Source organism: Zootoca vivipara, chromosome 9 (genome assembly GCF_965207765.1).
Source record: "Zootoca vivipara chromosome 9, rZooViv2.hap1.1, whole genome shotgun sequence".
Classification (NCBI taxonomy): Eukaryota; Metazoa; Chordata; class Lepidosauria; order Squamata; family Lacertidae; genus Zootoca; species Zootoca vivipara.
The window spans coordinates 5,884,956-5,906,919 of NC_142592.1; the positions used below are offsets into that span (position 1 = coordinate 5,884,956).

Below are 21,964 nucleotides of genomic sequence, written 5' to 3' on the forward strand. Positions count from 1 at the left end.
AGCTTGATTATGACAGATTTCATTAGTCACAAGAGGATGTTGCTGTCCTGTATCTTACAGATGAACTTAAGTCCTCCAACAAGTGAGCTGTGAACATCAGGGTACCCAAAGCCATAATTCATTGCATTTGTGTTTTAGTAGCTCAAACCCATACAGCTGAATAAAATGTAAAGTAGCAATTAAACAAAAAAAGTATTATGTTTCAAATGCAGTGCCATAGTACTCTTCCATTGGTATTAAAAGAGACTAGATTTCACAGCAAACACAATTGTGTAGTGATGTAAAGCTGCAAATAGTATGTTGAATATTATTCTTTAGCTGGAGATAAATCCTACTAAAGAAAAATTGGGAGAGAAAAAGGAGTGTACTTAAATTAAATATTATTATTTCTTATTGCGAGTCTAAGTCATATTAACATAACATACTCAGAAAGTATTATTCAATAATATGACTACTTCTGAGCAAGAGAAATCTTTATTTTGTAAATTAGTTTTACTAGTTTGACACATGTATAATTGGCCATTTTTTACAATGTTGAACAAATTAATAATATCATGCTTTTAAGATTTCATAAGCAATTTGTATGTTTTCCCACATCATTCTGACAAACCAATTCATTTGAAACCCACAGTTGGCAGCAGGGAGCAAGAACAAACAAAACAAGCTGAATAAAGATTTCAGAGAACAAACTGTTCCAGTTACATGCAGCTTGCTTATTCTCAAAACAAGAAGTGTTCAGGCTTATGCTAGAACAATTTCACAGTGACAACACAATGCAAAGTGTACAGAGATTCTGGCCAGCAGCAACATAAATAGGCATATATATTTTTGTAGTTAGAACTCTTTGAAAAGGCACATTTTATAATTTCAAAACTTGGCTCTTACATTTGCAATTGGAAATGTACAAGCATTCAGTAAAGTCAGTGTTTTGTTCAAAATGTGCTTTTAGCAACTAGTTGTGTTGGAAGACACCATCAAAAATCCTCTTAATTTCCAACAGCTACGAAGGCACAGAGCACATTCTCTAAGTGATCACTGCTCAAGGGAGATAATGGGCTGGGACTATTCACACTAATGCTGCAATACTCAAAACATTTTCCATGTGGCTGCTGTATTGGTTGTAAAACTCAATACCACTTCTATCAGGGTACTTTCAGGATCTTTGCAGCGCAATCCAACATTTTATACCAAGTGGGCTGCAAGAGTACTTTGACACAGAACCTGCAGGCCACACACCTTACCTTATTGCACAGGCCAAAATTTGGTCCCTGTCACCCCCAAATAAGATAGGTGCAGGGCTTTGGGAAGGAGGCATGAGGCCCTGACAGGGTCCTAGAACTACCACCTTCTTCCCAAAGCTGGGAAAGAGTTAATTGTGCTTTGGGAAGGAGGGGGGGGGATTCTGGGACCCTGTTAGAGCTCTCACGCCTCCTTCCCAAAGCCCAGTGCCTCACTTACCTGGCTTTGGGAAGGCAGTACAAGCATAGCTGCCAAGTTATCCCCTTTTTAAAGGGAAATTCCATTATGCTGAATAGGCTTCCTCGCGAGAAAAGGAAAAACTTGGCAGCTATGAGTACAAGGGCTTCAGAGGGGAGTATCAGATATCGCTGAGGGCCACTAAAAAGGCCTCAAGGGACACATGCAGCCCTCGGGATGCATGCTGGACTGCCCTGAACTAGGTCATTTCAGATTTTAGCCTAATCCAAACAAACAAACAAACAAACAAACCCCAAGCCCTTTCTGATGTCAAACAATAATAGCTAAGGCTGTGTTCCTAATCCCGCTTATGAGGAAGGAAGTCCCATTGAATTTAATAGGACTTGATTCTGAGTAGACATGGCTAGGATTCTGTTATAAAATACGCAATCTGAAACATGCATACCAGAAAGGAAGTTCTATCACTGCAGGCTTAGCATCTGAGTAAGGATGCTCAAGACTAGAAAGCCTGAAGGCCATTGCCATGGGAGATTTTACTATAACAGACCTGTAGTCAAATGCGTTCAGAAACCAATTTCTATACATAATCACTTTATCCAACAGAAGGTTACAGTCTCTGTGCTCCAAATATTCTTGGGTATGTAGGGCTTGTTTTTCAGTGTAATCCCCCACTTTTTAAACTGTAAATCCGATTTTTTAAAAGGGAGGGTTAAAGCATTTAGCAGTTCAGTGAGGGAGGGAGGGCTGCTGTGTCAAGGAAGCCTTGAGTTCACAGGTCCTCTTGGGTCTTATGGATTGTGGCCTAGTTAATCTCTAGCAGGTGACCTGCACTGGTTTTAAAGAGGTGAAATTACTTCACAGGCAATGTAATTAACTCCTTATGTACACAGCATGTGCAGCTAAGTTAATGCTATCAAGTGCTATTTCATTCATTCATTTATTAAAAACTTGCAATTTTATAAGGCTGGTATGCAAACTCCTGAAATCTTAAAAATCCTGTTCAAAATTTTACAAAAAGGTATCAACCTTAATTGCTTCCCCCACCCCCATATACAATTTTTAAGAAATTGATTTATTTTTTCCATTTTTATTCAAATCCATCCTCATTAATATTTAAGTCTCGTGATTCACCATGCTTTAAGACAAAGAAATCTTCCGTTTTCAATCCGTATCTGTCTAGAGCTTCCATCAGTTTAGCAGGAGGATCCAAGTAATACTGTGGAGAAAACAAGCAGTCAGGACTGGATAAGCCTGTTGTGAAACAGCTTCACATGTATGACTACTTTAGTCTTGCAAATTTAAGGGGGATTCTGGTTCCACTGAAATCCAATAAGACTTCCCCCCCTGCTGAAGTCCTTGTTAAGCTCTGAATGGGGTTACTCCCTTGAAGCATACCTTGTATTTGTGGCAACAAGTGTTATTGAACTGATCCTGCTATTTCAGGATGAATCAACTGCTCTGGGCAGCTGTGGTAACTTGTCGAGACAGAGCACTCTGGGACCGCACACTGCTCCCAAAGGCTATGTTTTCCATGAATAAACTTCTTAGATATTACAACTGTTCATGAGAGCAGTTGTTTGCACATATCAGAACCAATTTGTAACCTCGGTTCTTGCCGGTGAATGATCACATGCAATGGATTGTGAGCACAATATTTCCAGTTAAGTTTATGGGAAAGTACTGTATGAAGTTCTCATCAAAGGCAGATATTCCTAAAAAATATTAGAAAACCATGGGGGCACAGCTCAGTGATGAGTCAGGAGTATGCTTCTGCATACCAATTACTGAGAAACATGAAAAGAAGGGCATTACAGAGCTCGTGCCCTGCTTGTGACTTTCCCCATAGGCTTTAGTCTTATCCAGCCAGGGCTCTCATTCTTAGGATGAATATTCTCTGCATCAGGTGCAGTTTCAGTCTCCAGTTATGATACGATTTTGTTACACATTCAGGAAAACCAATTTCATGCCAAGTGAAATTGCCTACAATGATTTTTTTCAGTCTAACACAAAGCAACTATTAATTCAGTCCATAAAGACAGAGCAACTAAGCTGTACACAATCTCTTAAAGCACCCTTGTCATTGTTTCTTTAGTAGTTTGCTTCAGAGTATCTGTAAGATATTCAGACTTATTACTAAAATAGCAAAATTTAAGTCAAACTAAAAATTGAGGGGGGGGGACCTAACTTTGACAATTAGTTGTATAGTGAATTGACTGTCTTCAGAACTAAAATTGACAGCCTATAAAATAATACTAAAATCAGAGGCCATTTTCTTTTAAGCATTTGAAACACCTTGAAAACTGCTATGGTCCATAAGAAAAAAATTTAACACTACATGACTTCTTTTTTATATATAGTTAAGTTAGTTGGAGCTCCTAGACCAAAAATCCATTCAAACTAAATCTCCATTCAAAATTACACACCTGCAGAGGAAACAGCCCACTATTCTGTCCTTGCCTCCTTCCAATTAGTCTCCACGGAGGGCAGGTAATTTTGCTGCCTCTTTGCATCAGATGTAATTAGATCACTTAATCACACCTGACACAGAGGTGCAGTAGAATTATCTCTCCTCAGAAGATGCTGCCTACTGCATTTATTATTGAGATAATGTTCCTTCCAATCAGGGGACACAGATCCAGGGCTCGCACAGAAACACAGAGGGTGTGCAGTCAGAAGAAAGGATACGTCTGCTATCAGGTTGGGACAGACAGTTCTAGATGCTACTATTTTGAATGGACACCTGCAGCTGCACAAATGGTTAGTTCACACCTACCTCATTTGCTAAAGCAAAGGTCCCCCAGTGAATTCCAACAGACTTCTTTGCTTGTACATCGATATGAATCCTTACTGCTTCTTCGGGGTCCACATGCTGGTATTTCATAAACCACCTACCAAAGAGGGAAAGAGCATTTTTCCTTGCCTGTTACACAGACATGCACTGGCCAAGTTAAGGTTCCCTTACTGCCCTTCTCAATCTGTTGCATAGCTTTTCCTCTTACTGGCCCACTTTGTCCCCTTCTCCCATATAGCTAAAAGAGATTGCTCATTTTATCTGTTAAGCTGCGTCTCAATCATTCTAATTTCCCATCTTCCACAAGGCATTTCAACCCCATTTTGTTTTCCTGTAATCCAAAACTTGGCAGCCAATCTTCACCTACCCCTTGCCCATGAAGACCTAGGCTTTCCTCCTGCCTGTCTTTAAGACTCTGAGCTTTCATTGGCCCTGTTCAGATGACATAAAGGTAAAGGGGCCCCTGACCATCAGGTCCAGTCGTGTCCGACTCTGGGGTTGCAGCGCTCATCTCGCTCTATAGGCCGAGGGAGCCGGCGTTTGTCCGCAGACAGCTTCCGGGTCATGTGGCCAGCATGACAAAGCTGCTTCTGGCGAACCAGAGCAGCGCACGGAAACGCCGTTTACCTTCCCCTCCAGAGCGGTACCTATTTATCTACTTGCACTTTGATGTGCTTTCGAACTGCTAGGTTGGCAGGAGCTGGGACCGAGCAATGGGAGCTCACCCCGTTGCAGGGATTCGAACCGCCGGCCTTCTGATCAGCAAGCCCTAGGCTCTGGTTTAACCCACAGCGCCACCATAGTAAGCCATAAACCATGGCTTAACATAAATCAGCAGCATCCATCTCTCCCACTGCCCTTCCTTCATGCAAGTAACAAACCAAGACCAAGAGCCTTGGTTTTCTGTGATGTCCAAAACAGCGCTCATGGTTTGTTCTCTCCAAATAAACCATAATCTGAAGTCAACTGCTCTTGGCTTCACAATTGCAGTTGAGGAAGGAAGGAAGGAAGCCAGCCAGCCAGCTGTGATGATAAGCCAAGGTCTGTGGTTTGCTGTTACTGCTCACACTAGAGGAGGAATGAAGCAGGAGTGATTTGGCATCCAGGTAGGCCAATGTGGCTATGACACTGCCTGTGTTTTGCACATCTTACACGTTGTTGGTGCTGCATATAAACGGTTGTAGTTTTGTATCTTGGGTCACAGGCTCCAGTTTATTGGCTTACGTACCTTGGTTCATATGCTCCAATGGGAATAGCTGCAAGATCGAAAGGTCCAAATCGCTTCCCTATCTCCTCAAATGCAACACAATAGCCAGTATCTCCTGCAAAAAAGAACCTATTCCAGGGCCCCAAGACAGACCAGCTTCCCCAGAGAACTTTGTTGTCGTCTGTTGCAGTCCTCTTGGACCAGTGTTGGGCAGGAGTAAAAACAAACGTAACGGCATCATGACCAGGAACGCAGTTTTCTCCCCACCAGTCCAGCTCAATTACATTCTCACAACCACATTTCTGCATCCAGTCTAAAAGACCCATGGGCACGAACCACCTCAGGTCACTGCCAAAGCGACTATTTAAATTTATTACAGAGTGGTAGTCCAAGTGGTCGTAATGAGTGTGGCTGATCATCACTGCATCTATTTTGGGGAGTTGATCTACAGTACACGGAGGTCCTCTAAAACGCTTAGGTCCTCCAAATTGCACTGGAGAGGCCCGCTGGCTGAAGATGGGGTCAGTAAGAAGTGTAAGTTCATCCATTTCCACCATTACAGAAGCATGTCCAAGCCATGTTACTCGCATACCAGCTCCGGTTTTTCCAGCTAGTTCGGGGTTTTGAACAAAGTATGGTTTCAGTACTGGAAGCTCTCTGTCAAGTTCCTAGCAAAAGAAAACAAGGGCACAAAATTAGAAAGCATACCCGGCTTAGAGAAGACTCCCTGGAAAAGACCCTGATGTTGGGAAAGATCACAAGGGCACAAGGAGAAGGGGATGACAGAGGACGAAATGGTTGGACTGTGTTCTCAAAGCTACAAGCATGAGTCTGACCAAACTGCGGGAGGCAGTGCAAGACAGGAGTGCCTGGCGTGCTATGGTCCATGGGGTCACGAAGAGTCGGACATGACTAAACGACTAAACAACAACAACCCGGCTTACAAGCAGCAAGTGTTTTGTCCGTCTTGGACCCTTCAGGCAGAAAGCCTTAACTCTTCTACACCAACAAGGCGTAATATTAAAGTCCATGGTATAAATACACTTGAACATCATTTAGCGTACACCAATGCTGCTCATGGACTTGAGCCATACCTGTCAAGTTCTCCCTTTTTTTTAAGGGAAATTCCATTATGCTGAATAGGCTTCCTCGCGAGTAAAGGGAAAACTTGACAGCTATGAGTCTTGAGCATCAAATATTTCCTGAATGCAACTAAGCCATCAGTTGTCTACCAGGCCCTTAGTGACTTCAAAGCAACTGGACCAATGACAGTCAGAAAGGAAGTGACACATAGGCTCTGCATCATGAGTCATAGGAGGCTTTGTAAATGTAAACAGCACAGCAGAGGGAAGGGTGCCAGCCAACCTGCTCCCTGCTCTGCTAGGTTTCTATTTGCAAGACTTTCAGCATACGAAAAACGTGCACAATGACAAAATCATTTGCATCTGACACATCCAGCCAGTTCAGATTAGTATGATGCAGATCTCACCAGTTATACATAAGGAACCCTGTTTCTGTGCATGAATCTCCCTTGGTATTTCAAGGTAACGAGTTTTGCTTGCAGCTTGGGTTAAGGGAAGTATTTATTATAGGAGGGTGAAGGTTAAATACCTGGTCCACCTCTGCTTGCAGATAAGACTGACAGATATCACTTAGAAAAGAGATCACCAAGAACTAACAGTAAACATGAAAATCATTTCCCAAACACAAAGGGCATTCCATATTATTATTATTATTATTATTATTATTATTATTATTTTGCCCTTCACCTAATGATCACAGGGCGGTTTACAATAGAAATAGACAAAAATATTTATTATAGGGCACTGCCCTGCTTCTCTCAACCTGGCTTGGGATGGGACCTAACAGGCTCCATGGAGGAGGGCTGCTGCTGCTGTTGCTGAGCAGAGAGGGCTCCGCTTTTGTTTTTAATTGCTTTTATTTTTTATCTATGTCATTTTAAATTGTGATTGATATTAATGCTCTATTTTTAGTCTTAGATTTTATGATTTACCCTTATGTGGAACTTGTTTTCCGTTTGGTTGTATACTTTTTGATGTGTTTTATTTATTGTTTATGACTATTGTTATGTTGGTAATTATGTAAATCTTGACATGTTGTAAGCCGCCTTGGGCACTGTTTTAACTATGGAAAGGCGGCATACAAATAAAATGATGATGATGATGATGATGATGATGATGATGAAACAAGACTGCACCACCTCCCAGTTTAAAAGGGCATAGATTTTTTTAATTAGCCAAAGGCCTGGGAGAGGAGGAATGTTTTTGCCTGGTGCTTAAATATATGTACAGTGGAACCTCGGTTTATGAACACCTCAGTTTACGAATTTTTGGTTTACGAACGCCGCGGACCCATCTGGAACAGATTAATCCACTTTCCATTACTTTCAATGGGAAAGTTTGCTTCAGTTTATGAACAGACTTCCCCAACCAATTGTGTTCATAAACCGAGGTACCACTGTAATGAAGGTGCCAGGCAAGCCTCCCGGGGGGGGGGGCATTCCACAAGTGAGGAGCCACCACAGAAAAGGCCCGTTCTTGTGTTGCTTATCCTCCAGAACACTCACAGAGGAGGCACACAAAGAAGGGCCTCTGTTGATGATCACAGGATCTGGGTCTGTTCTTATAGGGAGAGGTGGTCCTTGAGGTATTTAGCCGTTTAAGACTTTATAGACCTGCAGCAAAGGAGAGCCCCCGCCGCCCACTTCTCAAACTGCTCTTACCATTAAAAAGTTTCTCATATTCAACCGAAGTCTTTCCTTCTGTAATTTAAACCTATTACCGTAGATCTAGCCGTGCTCTCTGCAGTAGCAGAGAACAACATTTCACCATTACTTTCTAATTTAATGCTGATCTCCAAAGGTCAAGAACAGGGACATCTGCTAAGGAGTTTAGACATGAATTTGGGTGAATCTACAGCAGGAGACACTCTCATATTTGGGGGGTAGTTATGGAAAATGCTGCACACAGCCTTGCTATCTGAATCTGACAGAGAAGGCCTAATTAAAAACATGTTCTCAGTAGATCTCAGATATCATAATGGAACACATGGGAATAGGTCTCATAGGGACATGGTGCCTGAACTGTTTAGGGCTTTAGAGGGTACACAAGGGATGCATGTGTACACACTGCTACAAAAATTGAAAATTATTCTTCCATCTGTAATGTTCTGAATTATTCGGTCTAGTTTTGCTGGAATGAAGGGGCAAGTAACTACTCAAGGAATTCAAATCCCACTCCTAAACCACATGTTCATCCACCTTAGCAAACTTCTGTTACTGCAAAGCTATGCTTGTTTACGTGTAATGCTTATTGTAATGATATAAACTAAGAAAAGTGCTGTGTTAAAAAAATGAAGATTGAAACCCTTACAGCAAATACCTGTGCTTTTTCAGCACTGCTACAAAATTACTGCATATACACCGCCAGCAAAAATTGAAACTGCAACTTAACTCTGCCTTCTTATACAAAGGCTAGGAATTCATTTTCAGTACCAGAACTATTCTCCCAGTCTTGTCACTCAAAAATCAAACCCAGTCCTAGGGTAATTTAGGAGAAAAGCCTTTTAGTTGCTATTGTTAAACAACTGAGAGTCAGAATCCTTGCTGATCTACTGCAAATCCCTCAGAGATCTACTAGTAGACAGGCAATCCATGTACAAGGTTGCCTTCAACTCTTGGCTGCCACAGAATTCGTTTTATCTGGACTCTGTGGTACAATGTTGACCAGCTCTTAAGTCAGGCATCCCCAAACTTCGGCCCTCCAGATGTTTTGGACTACAATTCCTATCATCCCTGACCACTGGTCTTGTTAGCTAGGGATCATGGGAGTTGTAGGCCAAAACATCTGGAGGGCCGCAGTTTGGGGATGCCTGTCTTAAGTTATGCTTTGATTAGGTGACAAAGGCAGTGTTATCACACACTTTCCAGTGCATTTTTCTGTTATGAAAAGTCTCATTTTGAGGGGGAAGTGGGGTTTTTGTGCAAGTCATCCCAGTCAACTATAATTGCACAACCTAAATTTACCAGTAGTGATGTATAGAAGTGAGAGCTAGACCATAAAGAAGGCTGACCGCCGAAGAATGGATTCTTTTGAATTATGGTGCTGGAGGAGACTCTTGAGAGTCCCATGGACTGCAAGAAGATCAAACCTATCCATTCTGAAGGAAATCAACCCTGAGTGCTCACTGGAAGGACAGATCCTGAAGCTGAGGCTCCAATACTTTGGCCACCTTATGAGAAGAGAAGACTCCCTGGAAAAGACCCTGATATTGGGAAAGATTGAGGGCACAAGGAGAAGGGGATGACAGAGGACGAAATGGTTGGACAGTGTTCTCAAAGCTACAAGCATGAGTCTGACCAAACTGCTGGAGGCAGTGGTAGACAGGAGTGCCTGGCGTGCACTGGTCCATGGGGTCACGAAGAGTCAGACATGACTAAACAACTAAACAACAAATTTACCAGTACTGTATGTGATTGAATCCTACCTGAAAATAGCAACAATCTGGAAGCACAAATAGTCTATTTATCGATTTACCACATTATCTATTTACTTGCCCCCCACCGCGCGCCTCCACCCCAGCTGCCCAGCCCGCCAGGGGGATGCAGCATTTGCCACCCCACGGGCACCAGCAACCCACGCAACACCACTGCATGTAATATATACTTCAAAAATATTTGACTTACTGGTAAACATTAATTTACATGAAGTGGTATTGAGAGTGCTTCAAACATAACCAGATGAATAAAACTATAGAATGTTTACCTGCTTTGAAGATGGGACCTTGCTGTTGTCCTTTTCCGTAAGAGCCCATTTCATAATATTTGGGAAAGATGGAGGTTTCCATGTTGGCCAGGGGTTCATAAACCTCCCATCTTTACCTCTCTTTGATTTTGTTACATCTTCCTCCAACCTATAATCCAGTCTGAAGCTTTTTCTGGATGTTCTGGAAGAATCGCTGCCCCGGGAACCTTGACTGGAATTTTGCCGTTTCCGTACTGCTTCTTTAGGATTCTGATCGCAAGGAGACAAAGGCTGCTCTTCGTCCATATCTTTTGGTGAAGAACTAAAAAGAAATACATAAAAGTTTATGGTTTTTTTTTTAGCTGAGATATTTTTAATACCCAAAACAATGTCCCCAGAATAATCCTGTCAGCTCCTCTTCCATTTTTCTGTACAAAGAATGCACAAAGAACTTGTTTTAGCAAGCAGGTGTGGCAAGATTTTTGCGATTCAGGCAGAATCTTGCTCTTTGCTATGCACAGCATCAGACTCTCGAGTTCCTGCATGTTAGGAGGGGATGGTCTGCTCTTCTTCCATAAATTAATTCTAACACTCCTGAAGCTCACAATCTGTGCAGTTAGATTTAGCAAGTTCATTCCTAAGACACATCAACCAAACAGGCAATAACTTTGCATCCAACAGCACTTTGCATTTTCATCTGCACTGACAAGCAGGGATCCTTGACCAGGGCTAGGATGGTGGGGAGGAGAAAATCACAGGTGAGAGCAGAGAAAGAGAGATTAACTAGAAGCAGTCTAAATCAGTTTCCCCTGGATGTGGTGCTTTAAACTGATAGGGACTTCCCATCACACTTTAGGGAGAGGATGCAAGGAATGATAAACAGCAAAGATATCTAGAAACAATAAGGTTATTCCTGCCAAGATGAATCATCTTTCCCTTGACAGTGAGTAATATTTATGGTTTGCAAAGGACGTCAAACCTACCACACACATACACTACATTTGCACCTACTATTTCGGGCAGAGATTTTAAAATTCAGACTTAAAATACTTTGAACACTGGGGGTTGTAAGTAAGTGCTTTCCAGCTGCACTCTGTACTTCTGTCAGAAATGCTTGATTAAAATGAACTCTTTGGTCCCCTAATCAACCCCAGTGGCTTGATTGCTAATTCGGCTACTTACAACTGAAAGGGCACGTGAGATCCCAAGAGCTCTATATAGTTGAAACAATTAATGATCAGACGTCAAGAGACAGGTGTATATTAAGCTCTGAAGGGTACATTAGAACAGAGGTATCAAACTCTCTTTTAAGTCAAAAGAACTGGGGACTGAAGACCCTTTGCGTTGTAGGTTGGTTAAGGGGAGAAATAAAGATAACAAAGAATTCAAATCTAGTGGGGGAAACTGGGATGGGTGAACAAAAGAAAACAGTGAACTAAGACTCATGGATTTTGGAAAATAGCATCAGGATGGCAAAGAACTGAGTAAAGGCAGAAGAAGAAATTGAGAACACCTCACACAGTATCCAGGTGAGAGATGTAATGTGCTGTGAAAGGAGGAGCAGGGGGAAACAAAGGTTGGGGAATCGATTAGTGAAATGTCTGGGTTTCAACCAAATTAATCAGCTACATTATACTTTCAAGGTTCCTATTGCAATTCCAGGGTTGCTACAAATATCCCTGTCCAGAATAATTCTTACATATAAACTAGCTTTCATACTGTTCTAGAGTTCGAGAACGGCCTCCCATGAAGAGATAAATCAAACCTTAACTGTACCTTTCCAATACTAGGGCAGCTCGAACACAAATCATGTCCAGCGTAATTTGCAGTGTAGTCTATTGGCACAGGTTTTTTTAAAGCAAAGAATGTCCATCCTTTGATGTCAGTAAGACAAGGCATGTATTCTTAGGCTGGAATCCTATACCCAGTTGGGAAGCCCCACTGAACTCAATGAGATATGTTTAGCACTGCACTGCTGATTTCTTTAAGAAATTTGGTTCCACTACTCTGAGCGCCATCTAAACTAGAGCTAACAGCTATGATTCTTCTCATACAGTACTTACCAGCTTGGGTGAATAACTGGATTTGTCATAATTCACGATCATTTTGCTATTAACCTTAAGACTGTGTTGGTGCAAAATTTATGCAGAAATAAAAGAAGTGGAGAATCACTTTTAAGAAGAAATACACGAACTTTAGTATTTTGGCTTCACGCATAGGGTTGCCAGACTCAATAGTGGACAGGACTTCTGTGCCTTTAATTGCCCTGCTCTCCTTTGAGTCTGGAAACCTTAAAGAGAAACCAGCAGACCCTTTGCTTAGAAATTAAACAAAGGGTCTGCTGGTTTCTCTTTAAGGGTTCTAGACTCAAAAGAGAGCAGGGCAATTAAAGGCACAGAAGTCCTATCCACTATTGAGTCTGGCAACCCTATTCACACAATGAGCCTTTCCTCACCACCTGCTCAAGATTTCCTGCTGCTGTAGGGGCAGCCTTTTGCTGAGAAGTGAAATTGTGATGTCACGCACGGGCAAGTGACAGCTCAACTGGGTAGAGGGGTACAGCCACGTGGCTCCATTTCTAGTTATTTTGCAGCATTGCTGAGTCTTGTAAGGCATTAGTCGGTATTCTGCTCAAAAGAAATACATTTTCCTTTACACTTGCTAGGACATCTAAAATGTAGACCATTCTTTCAAGGTTTTTTTGTAGCTATAAAGGCCTCTTCCAGCTTTTATATTCCCTTTGGCTCTTAACATGTATTTCTTTAAACAGCCCACTGCATGAAATCATTACACTACAATTCATTCCGGTTTTTTGGGATGCTGAGACAAGGCATGTCACAGCCTCAGACACAGGTGCCTGCCTCAGGGCTCCATAGTTGTTATTTTGCAAGTGAATAGTTTTAAAACAGGTTTTAATACTCCATGAAAATGGGACAGCTTGGCCCTGCGCATACAGTAGCATCTGTGAGAGAAGGTGGGGCTTACCAGTGCACACCCCAGCTTTTCATCCAGCAGGACCAGTTTCATACTTTGGCCTAGTGCTCCATATAAACTAGGCCTGCCACTGCAGCAGTCTGAATTCATGGATAAAAGATTGCTCTGATGAGTTCTCTGAAGGATGAAGGGAATGCAAGATATAATTTAAAGGGCTGCGTCTGCTACCGGTGATGCAAAAGCCAAAGGGCTATGCTAACTGAGGAGTATGAGCAGATTCATGCAATTTATGAATGCCATGTAAAGGTCAACAGCCCAAGGTCTCCCAAAGTATTTTTCTTTGATCTGCCTACCATAGCTGCCAAGTTATCCCTTTTTTACAGGGATTTTCCCTTATGCTGAATAGGCTTCCTCGCGAGAAAAGTGAAAACTTGGCAGCTATGCTGCCTACATACACACCGAGACCATGACAAGTAGACCATTTATTCTCTCAACATGAGATTGCCCACCCCCCACCCTGAGGTGGCAAACTGGCAGTAACTATATTTTAGGGACTCCAACTTATTGCAAGTCATGCATCCAGATATTTCAGCCTCCTCCAGAGGGAGCAATATATTTTGCATCTCTTATGAAAAGCAAGTTTTGCAACCTGATACCTGAGAAAAAGCAGCCCTCCTGCTGGGTGTGTGTGGTCTAAAGGTGCATGTTGGCTAATGGTAAATATGACTGATACCATAGCTGCCAAGTTTTCCCTTTTCTCGCGAGGAAGCCTATTCAGCATAAGGGAAAATCCCTTTTAAAAAGGGATAACTTGGCAGCTATGCTGATACCCACAAAGTATGTGTGTTAAAGGAATGCAGGTACCTTTGGACTGTTAATAACTTAATACAGTACAGCTTTCTTTTCAGTGAGACTCAGTGAACAGTGGTATAATATCAGCTACCATAAATATATAAACATATGATGCATGAAGCTGAAAAAGAGATCTTCCTATAGGCCTTCAATAAAAATAATACTGTAAATAGCGTAATCACTTTCATTTGAGTGTAAATGCAACATTTTCATATAGTCTCCCTCCTCATGTTTGTAATACCTTCATTTTGGAGAATAGCTCCCTTTCAAAATGAGATTGAAAGCAAAAGTTTATGCAACTCATAGAGACAGATTAAGCTTCAAATCGTACAATTCCTAAACGGCAACCATGCACTCAGTTCTGCACACTGAAATCCCACTAAAATGCCAGCAGGTGCAGGGCCATAGTCTTAGAGTTGTTGCAGATGTTTCTTTTATAAATGCTTTCATTTTTTCAATTAATATCTGAAGTTGGAGAATGCTCCAACTACCACACAATTGCGCTCATTTCACATGCTAGCAAGGTTATGCTTAAAATTCTACAAGGCAGGCTTAAGCAGTATGTGGACCAAGAACTCCCAGAAGTGCAAGCTGGATTTCAAAGGGGCAGAGGAACCAGAGACCAAATTGCAAACATGCACTGGATCATGGAGAAAGCTAGAGAGTTCCATAAAAACATCTACTTCTGCTTCATTGACTACGCAAAAGCATTTGACTGTGTCGACTACAACAAACTATGTCAAGTTCTTAAAGAAATGGGAGTGCCTGATCATCTCATCTGTCTCCTGATAAATCTCTATGTGGGACAAGAAGCTACAGTTAGAACTGGACATGGAATAACTGATTGGTTCAAAATTGGGAAAGGAGTACGACAAGGCTGCATATTGTCTCCCTGCTTATTTAACTTGTATGCAGAATTCATAATGCGAAAGGCTGGACTGGATGAATCCCAAGCTGGAATTAAGATTGCCAGAAGAAATATCAACAACCTCAGATATGCTGATGACACAACCTTTGATGGCAGAAAGTGAGGAGGAATTAAAGAACCTTTTAATGAAGGTGAAAGAGGAGAGCACAAAATATAGTCTGAATCTCAACATCAAAAAAAAACTAAGATCATGGCCACTGGTCCCATCACCTCCTGGAAAATAGAAGGGAAAAAAATGGAGACAGTGAGAGATTTTACTTTATTGGGTTCCATGATCACTGCAGATGGTGACAGCAGTCACGAAATTAAAAGACGCCTGCTTCTTGGGAGAAAAGCAATGACAAACCTAGACAGCATCTTAAAAAGCAGAGACATCACCTTGCCGACAAAGGTCCGTATAGTTAAAGCTATGATTTTCACAGTAGTGATGTATGGAAGTGAGAGCTGGACCATAAAGAAGGCTGATCGCCGAAGAATTGATGCTTTTGAATTATGGTGCTGGAGGAGACTCTTGAGAGTCCCATGGACTGCAAGAATATCAAACCTATCCATTCTGAAGGAAATCAGCCCTGAGTGCTCACTGGAAGGACAGATCCTGAAGCTGAGGCTCCAATACTTTGGCCACCTCATGAGAAGAGAAGACTCCCTGGCAAAGACCCTGATGTTGGGAAAGATGGGGGGCACAAGGAGAAGGGTATGACAGAGGACGAGATGGCTGGACAGTGTTCTCGAAGCCACCAACATGAGTCTGACCAAACTGCGGGAGGCAGTGGAAGACAGGAGTGCCTGGCGTGCTATGGTCCATGGGGTCACGAAGAGTCGGACACGACTAAACAACAACAACAACAATCTGAAGGGGGAACAGTAGGTCACAGCAGCAACTTGCAATTTAAAAAGCAGGATTCTGCCATTTTTATAATCACAGAAAACTGCCCTGCAATTTCTTTGCTGCCCTTCCAGAAGCTTCGTAGGGCATGAAGCACTGTGGGAACTGGCCACAGTTGGAGAAGGTCAGGTTTATATTCTGAATTGTTACTGTCAGTGCTTCCCCAATGGGCCAAAATGGAAAAATCTGCCAGCAAGCATGACTGAAAAACCAGCACTCAGCAGCTTCTCTTCTTTTTTAATACACAAAACAAGTCACCTTGAGACCCAGGCTAGCAAGAGAATCCTCAGAAGCAAAAGACGCATTGCTTGCTTTTGTTTCAAACTAATGTGAGAGGTCTAAAATAGACTCTCTGAAGGAAATGTCTTCAGCAACTTTAACCACTTAGGCTCTGATAGGCATAATGCATTTTCTTCCCTATCCTCTTCATTTTGTTGCTTTTTAGTGATGAAATTGCTTTAGGCATCAAGTGGAAAATACGTTGCAATTATGAATGCTGCTTTAAAAAAACAATACTATGAAGCTCAACAGAAGGTCCAAGGCATTTGGAATGAAACACGGCCTGAGAAGAACATATGTTTAAAGAAGATTCGAAAACATTTATTGAATATATGGAAAATAATTGTGTACAGCTGAAAACGCTGGCAACATTAAGATAAAATCAAAAGTGTAAATAAGTTTTGATGGATGCAATAATGGAATACTGAATGGTATGGTTTTTGCAAAATATGCAAGGATTTATGATATGTAAAATGAACCATGGAAAGAGAAGAAGGGAAGTCATTGCTATTTTAAGGTTGTTTAAATGAATATTCTAAAATGTAAAACAAATTTAATAACACACACACACACACACACACACACAGAGAGAGAGAGAGAGAGAGAGAGAGAGAGAGAGAGAGAGAGAGAGAGAGAGATGGATATAGAAACACGGCCTGAGAATCTACTGCAGGTATAGGCAAACTCGGCTCTCCAGATGTTTTGGGACTACAACTCCCATCATCCCTGACCATTGGTCCTATTAGCTTGGGGTGATGGGAATTGTAGTAACAAAACATCTGGAGGGCCGAGTTTGCCTATGTCTGATCTACTGTGACACTGTGGAATCACATAGGTCAAGGAACCTTTTAATACAGGAGTCAGCAAACTTTTTCAGCAGGGGGCCAGTCCACTGACCCTCAGACCTCAGACCTAGAGAATGCTAGGAGGTCAATTCAATAACAGAGAAGCTGAAGCTTTGATTGCCCGGCTAAGGTAATACTGTACTGAAAATCATTTACAGGCGCATCATAATCTCTGTAGAAACGCATGCACCAACAATCAAAAGAAACATGAATCCCAAGAGGACAGAAGGAACTCCAAAGGCTAACTAGTCCAAACACAAATAGTGATGGAAGATCTTCCACATCCAAACAGCCATTCCCAGTGGACTAGGTGCAACGAATAACAAATCACAGCCTGTGATCATCTAGATTATTGCTCTTCACAAGTAGGAGGAAACAAGGCTAAGCGTGCCAAGTGAGCTCATAGGGCAAATTTCCTTTAGAAACAAAATGCAGGCAACTAAAGTAAGCAGAATGTAGAACACACTGCAAAGTGGGGTCTAAAAGCAAAGACCACCCAAGAGAAAAGAAAATTCCCTTAGCTCTTTGCCATCAGCCCATCTGTCCAGGATCTCAGTCTCCAGCGGCAGTAACTCCCACAAGTTTTAGGGGCAGAACCATTTTTCTGGTTAGAACTTAAAATCTTTTTTGGGGGGAAGGGGGAATTATTTTGTTAAGTTTGAGAAACACTACTGAAGGAAGGTGCATACCTCTTTTCACATTAAAACATATACAAATGGCAAACAGTATAATTTGAACATACCACATTAACTAATCCATTTACATCAAGTCCAGAAACCTTTACTCCTTTGCATTTAGATTCAGGTAGGTTGCTGTGTTGGTCTGACGCAGTCGATATATAGTCCAATAGCACCTTAGAGACCAACTAAGTTTGTTCTTGGTACAGTCATACCTCTCCAGTTACGTTTGCTGCGGGTTGCGTACATCACGGGTTATGAACTCACCCAGAAGTGCCGGAATGGGTTACTTCTGGGTTCGGCGATTCGCGCATGCGCAGACGCGCCGAATGACGTCACGAGCATGTGCAGATCCGGTGCTTCAGGTTGAGTACTGCTCTGGATGCGAACGGGGCTCCGGAACGGATCCCGTTTGCATCCAGAGGTACCACTGTATAAGCTTTCGTGTGCATGCACAGTTCTTCCGATACACTGAAACAGAAGTCACCAGACCCTTATATATAGTGGGGTGGGGTTTTTCTCAGCAGGGTAGTAGGAAATGGGTGATTGATTCAATGGGTATGGTAAACCTGTTGATGATTAGCATATGTAATTAGACAGGAATCCAATATCTCTATTAAAAAGGTAAAGGGACCCCTGACCGTTAGGTCCAGTCGCGGACGACTCTGGGTTGCGGTGCTCATCTCGCTTTACTGGCCAAGGGAGCTGGCATACAGCTTCTGGGTCATGTGGCCAGCATGACTAAGTCGCTTCTGGTGAACCACCAGAGCAGCACATGGAAAAGCCGTTTACCTTCCTGCCGGAGCGGTACCTATTTATCTACTTGCTCTTTGACGTGCTTTCGAACTGTTAGGTTGGCAGGAGCAAGGATTGAGCAACGGGTCCCTTCTGATCGGCAAGCCCTGGCTCTGTGGTTTAGACCACAGCACCACCCACGTCCCGGTAATATCTCTATTAAGATCTGTCTTAATAGGATTCCTGTCTCATTACATACGGTACTAATTGCAGTCGTCAACAGGTTTACCATACCCATTGAGTCAATCACCCATTTCCAACTACTCTGCTGAGAAAAACTCCACCCCACCCTCCCACTATATATATAAGGGTCTGGTGACTTCTGTTTCAGTGTATCTGAAGAAGTGTGCATGCACATGAAAGCTTATACCAAGAACCAACTTAGTTGGTCTCTAAGGTGCTACTGGACAATTTTTTAAATATTTTTGATATATTCCTTTGCATTTAGTTATCCAGCATACAAAGAACAGAAACAAATCAGACTCACATTAAACAGCATATCATTGATACCATTTAAGAGAGATTGCTAGCAAGCTGTCCAGCATATGCAACACAAGACACATTAAATAATAGGGCCAGTTGCCAGACATTGAAACATATTTCTGCTGAACACAGTTCATTTTTAAATACTCCAGATTATTTTAGGCTGATCCCTACTGAAGATCTGCACCTACTACAAATATCAATCTACAGGATATTGTTTTTATGTGCAAACGTTAAATAAGAAATCAGTGCTGAAAGACATACAAATATGGAAGAGAGGGATTATATAACTGCTGCAGCACATTTCCATGTCAATGAGGGAGAAGGCTAGGAGCATAGCAACTGAATTGTTCTGCCTGGCTTTCATTCTCCAGTCCAGTCTGATTCACCAGCTAAAAATGAGACAGATCTTCCCAGGGGAAGATGGGGCTGGACACAATGTATGCTAATATCTCAATTGGACATAATCTATTTTCTTTGTAGCCCTTACAAGAATCCCTCAAAGTGGTTGCCCATTCATAGAAATCTGCAAAATGAAAGTGAATTGTAAAATATTGCTATTAAACTGTCACAAGCCCTAATGTGGCCCTTAAAGAGGCCCAAGACAGCTCAAATTAAGCCCCAGATGGCTTTAGCAACTGTCTTCAGTACACTGTTTTCCAGTTCTAAAAAGCACTAATGATTTGCAGTTAAAGTCACCTGATTTTCACAGATTGCAGCAGCAATCCCTTAATTCATCCCTGGTAAATACAAATCAAAGAGATTCATAAATGCTGAATTAAAGGGTGACAAAGGTTTAACTATTTTGCTATTTTTAAAACACAAAGATTGCTATACCTGCTTGTAAAGCATAGGTGCCACCTGCAAACCGTCTTCCAATGTGACAGCAAGTTACATTCTGATTTGCCATGTACCTCAACTGCATGCCATTTAAACTGACAGTCTGGGAAGCCCTCCCTCAGACAATGTGTTAGACATTTGATTGCACAGTACTGCCAAAGAACTTCAGCAAGGGCTTGATACTACAACAGATGGCTGGGAAATGGCAGCGGTGACAAGACACATGTAAATCATGGGCGGCAGCAGCCCCATCCACAACCCCGTAAAGACAAGAATATCAATTTAGCCCATTTGCACAAGTGATGCATAAATCAGTTTTTGCACATCTACCTCCTGCAATTCTCATATAAAGTCACTTTTAGTTTTTGAGACCTATCATTTAAATGGAAAACCTGCAGGCACTTCCACACAAAAAGGTTTAAATATATATATCATTTGAAAGAAAGAAAGAACATACATTTTATTCCTCTCTTCAGTTTAGCCCACATGAACATCCAGATGTTGCACAAATGCACAAGCAGCTTAAATGCACTTTTTCAGTTGTGGAAAAAAGCCCCATTGCATGGGAGGCTTCATTTAAAATCACCTCACTTCCAGGTTCTATTCCAAATGATCAACATTCACAAGAGAGATAATTTCATTTGCTTTGCTGGATCCAATGCACGCTCTCTCGAAATCGAGTCTCAGGGACTCCAACGGGAATCCAGCAAATTGCACCTGCGGCCAGACCCACCTGATCGACGCTGACTCAGAAGTAAGTCCCACAGAAGGCAACAACTCCTGCACAGCCCCTATATGAGTCTACTCAGAAGCAGGGACACAGGGTAAGCATATACAGGAGGATTGCAGCCTTAGACCACAGCGCGGGCGGCACATACTGTACTGCGCGGTGAGAAAGCGACGTCGTTCGCCTCAGCAAAGGCTGCTCCTCTCGCGCGCCGACGATGCCCGTCCAGGGGGCTCTAGCGGCGCGAAATCGCCTTCTTAAATCCAGTTATAGCAGCCGGCGGAGCACCAAAAAGAAAGGAAGGGGCTGCATGCACACTGCGGGAGAAGGAGGGGCACCGCCGGGGGTGCTGCTGCCTCTCGCATGCAAAAGAAAATAAAAGAAATACGTTTCATGTGGCTTTCGGCGCAAGCCAAGCGCGCTGCAGATCTGCAGAGGGTGAGCCATGCAGCCCCCACCCCCGTCTTAGAGAAATGTGAATAATTCCACACCCGGCAGCCTTGGGAAGCGGCGCTGGCAGCGTCCTCACCTCCCCTGGGGCGTTTCTTCCTCCTCGTCGCCCATGACGGGGCTGCTGCTGCTGCTGCTGCTCCGCTTCCTGCTGCCCGGTTCCTGCAGCTGCTGCTTCTGCTCGCCCCAGAGGCCGCGAGGCTGCCGGCCCTCCTTGGCCGCTGCCCGCCTGCTGCCGGGAGCCGAGGGGGGAAAGAGCGCGAGGCCGGAGCTCCACAGCGCCCTGCGCCTCACCATGGGACGCCCAGCAGCAGCAGCAGCCCACTCGCCGCGCCTTCCCCGGGCCCGGTTCCCCGGTTCCCCGGCTCCTGCCCGAGCTCGCTCGCTACCGCCCTCTCCCTCGCCGGAGAGGAACAGCTCCCTCCTCCAGCTCCAGGCCGCAAACCATTCGACTGATCCTCCTCCACGCTTGGTTTTGAAATCCTTCCCCGCAGCACTATGGCACGAAGGGCACGGACGGTGCTGGTGCGGGATGGCAATTCACATCCTGCCATATGGAAGTGTCCAGCCATATTCACTCAGGTGGTACTTGTTCTGCACATCTGCTTTAGGTCTTCTTGCGGAAAATTTGAGAGTGTGTGGACACCGCACCGCTGCTGGGGGACACATCATGCTTAGAGATGGGATGGCCTGGAAAAGAAACCTGGAAATATAGGAGGGGGCAGGTTTTTACCCGTTTTCTCCCAGGCATTCCCATCTCTAAATGATCCTTCTGGAGCAGTTTGTACACCTTTGATCTTGTATACTATGTTGTGAGCCCTGTTCCCACTGTCCCTGGGATCTCAGTGTCCCCGTTTATTATCAAATATGTCCATCCTGCTGCCAGTTAGATGCCACATTGTATTGGTTTGTTCTACCTGTCCACAGAAAATAACAGCAGAAATAACTTAATAACAGTGTGGTGTAATTATCCACACTGGGACACACGGTATTTATCCATCTCTCACACTGCAAATCCTTGAGTTTCCAATATAATCTTTCTCTCCATCTGGGGTCCAGAAGCTCACTTT

The 21,964-nt window shown here is 43.0% G+C and overlaps 1 protein-coding gene across 5 annotated transcripts; it reads right to left on the reverse strand.

Annotated features, from left to right (window-relative positions):
- Nucleotides 1-455: 455 nt before the first annotated feature.
- Nucleotides 456-21,257, reverse strand: NAPEPLD (N-acyl phosphatidylethanolamine phospholipase D). Of its 5 annotated transcripts, none has more exons than XM_035127563.3 (5): nucleotides 20,974-21,257; nucleotides 10,220-10,520; nucleotides 5,457-6,103; nucleotides 4,211-4,325; nucleotides 456-2,653 (listed from the first exon to the last, which is right to left on the reverse strand). In XM_035127563.3, exons 1-5 carry the CDS (start codon nucleotides 21,189-21,191, stop codon nucleotides 2,525-2,527), a joined length of 1,410 nt encoding a protein of 469 aa, XP_034983454.3. In that variant the 5' UTR covers nucleotides 21,192-21,257; the 3' UTR covers nucleotides 456-2,524. The 5 variants fall into 5 exon arrangements, with proteins under 5 accessions (XP_034983454.3, XP_088508265.1, XP_034983455.2 ...); XM_088652139.1 differs by having other exon boundaries at nucleotides 20,936-21,257; XM_035127564.3 differs by having other exon boundaries at nucleotides 20,451-21,257.
- Nucleotides 21,258-21,964: the final 707 nt, after the last annotated feature.

What these genes read in the sequence shown, in the direction of transcription:
- NAPEPLD (XM_035127563.3), bottom strand. Translation starts at nt 21,191, where the DNA reads ATGGTGAGGCGCAGGGCGCTGTGGAGCTCCGGCCTCGCGCTCTTTCCC. An exon ending in AGGTCCCATCTTCAAAGCAG is followed by an intron (nt 6,104 to 10,219) that starts GTAAACATTCTA and finishes TTCTTTTGCTAG; the next exon opens with GAACTTGACAGAGAGCTTCC. An exon ending in ATTGGAGCATATGAACCAAG is followed by an intron (nt 4,326 to 5,456) that starts GTACGTAAGCCA and finishes CCTCTTTGGTAG; the next exon opens with GTGGTTTATGAAATACCAGC.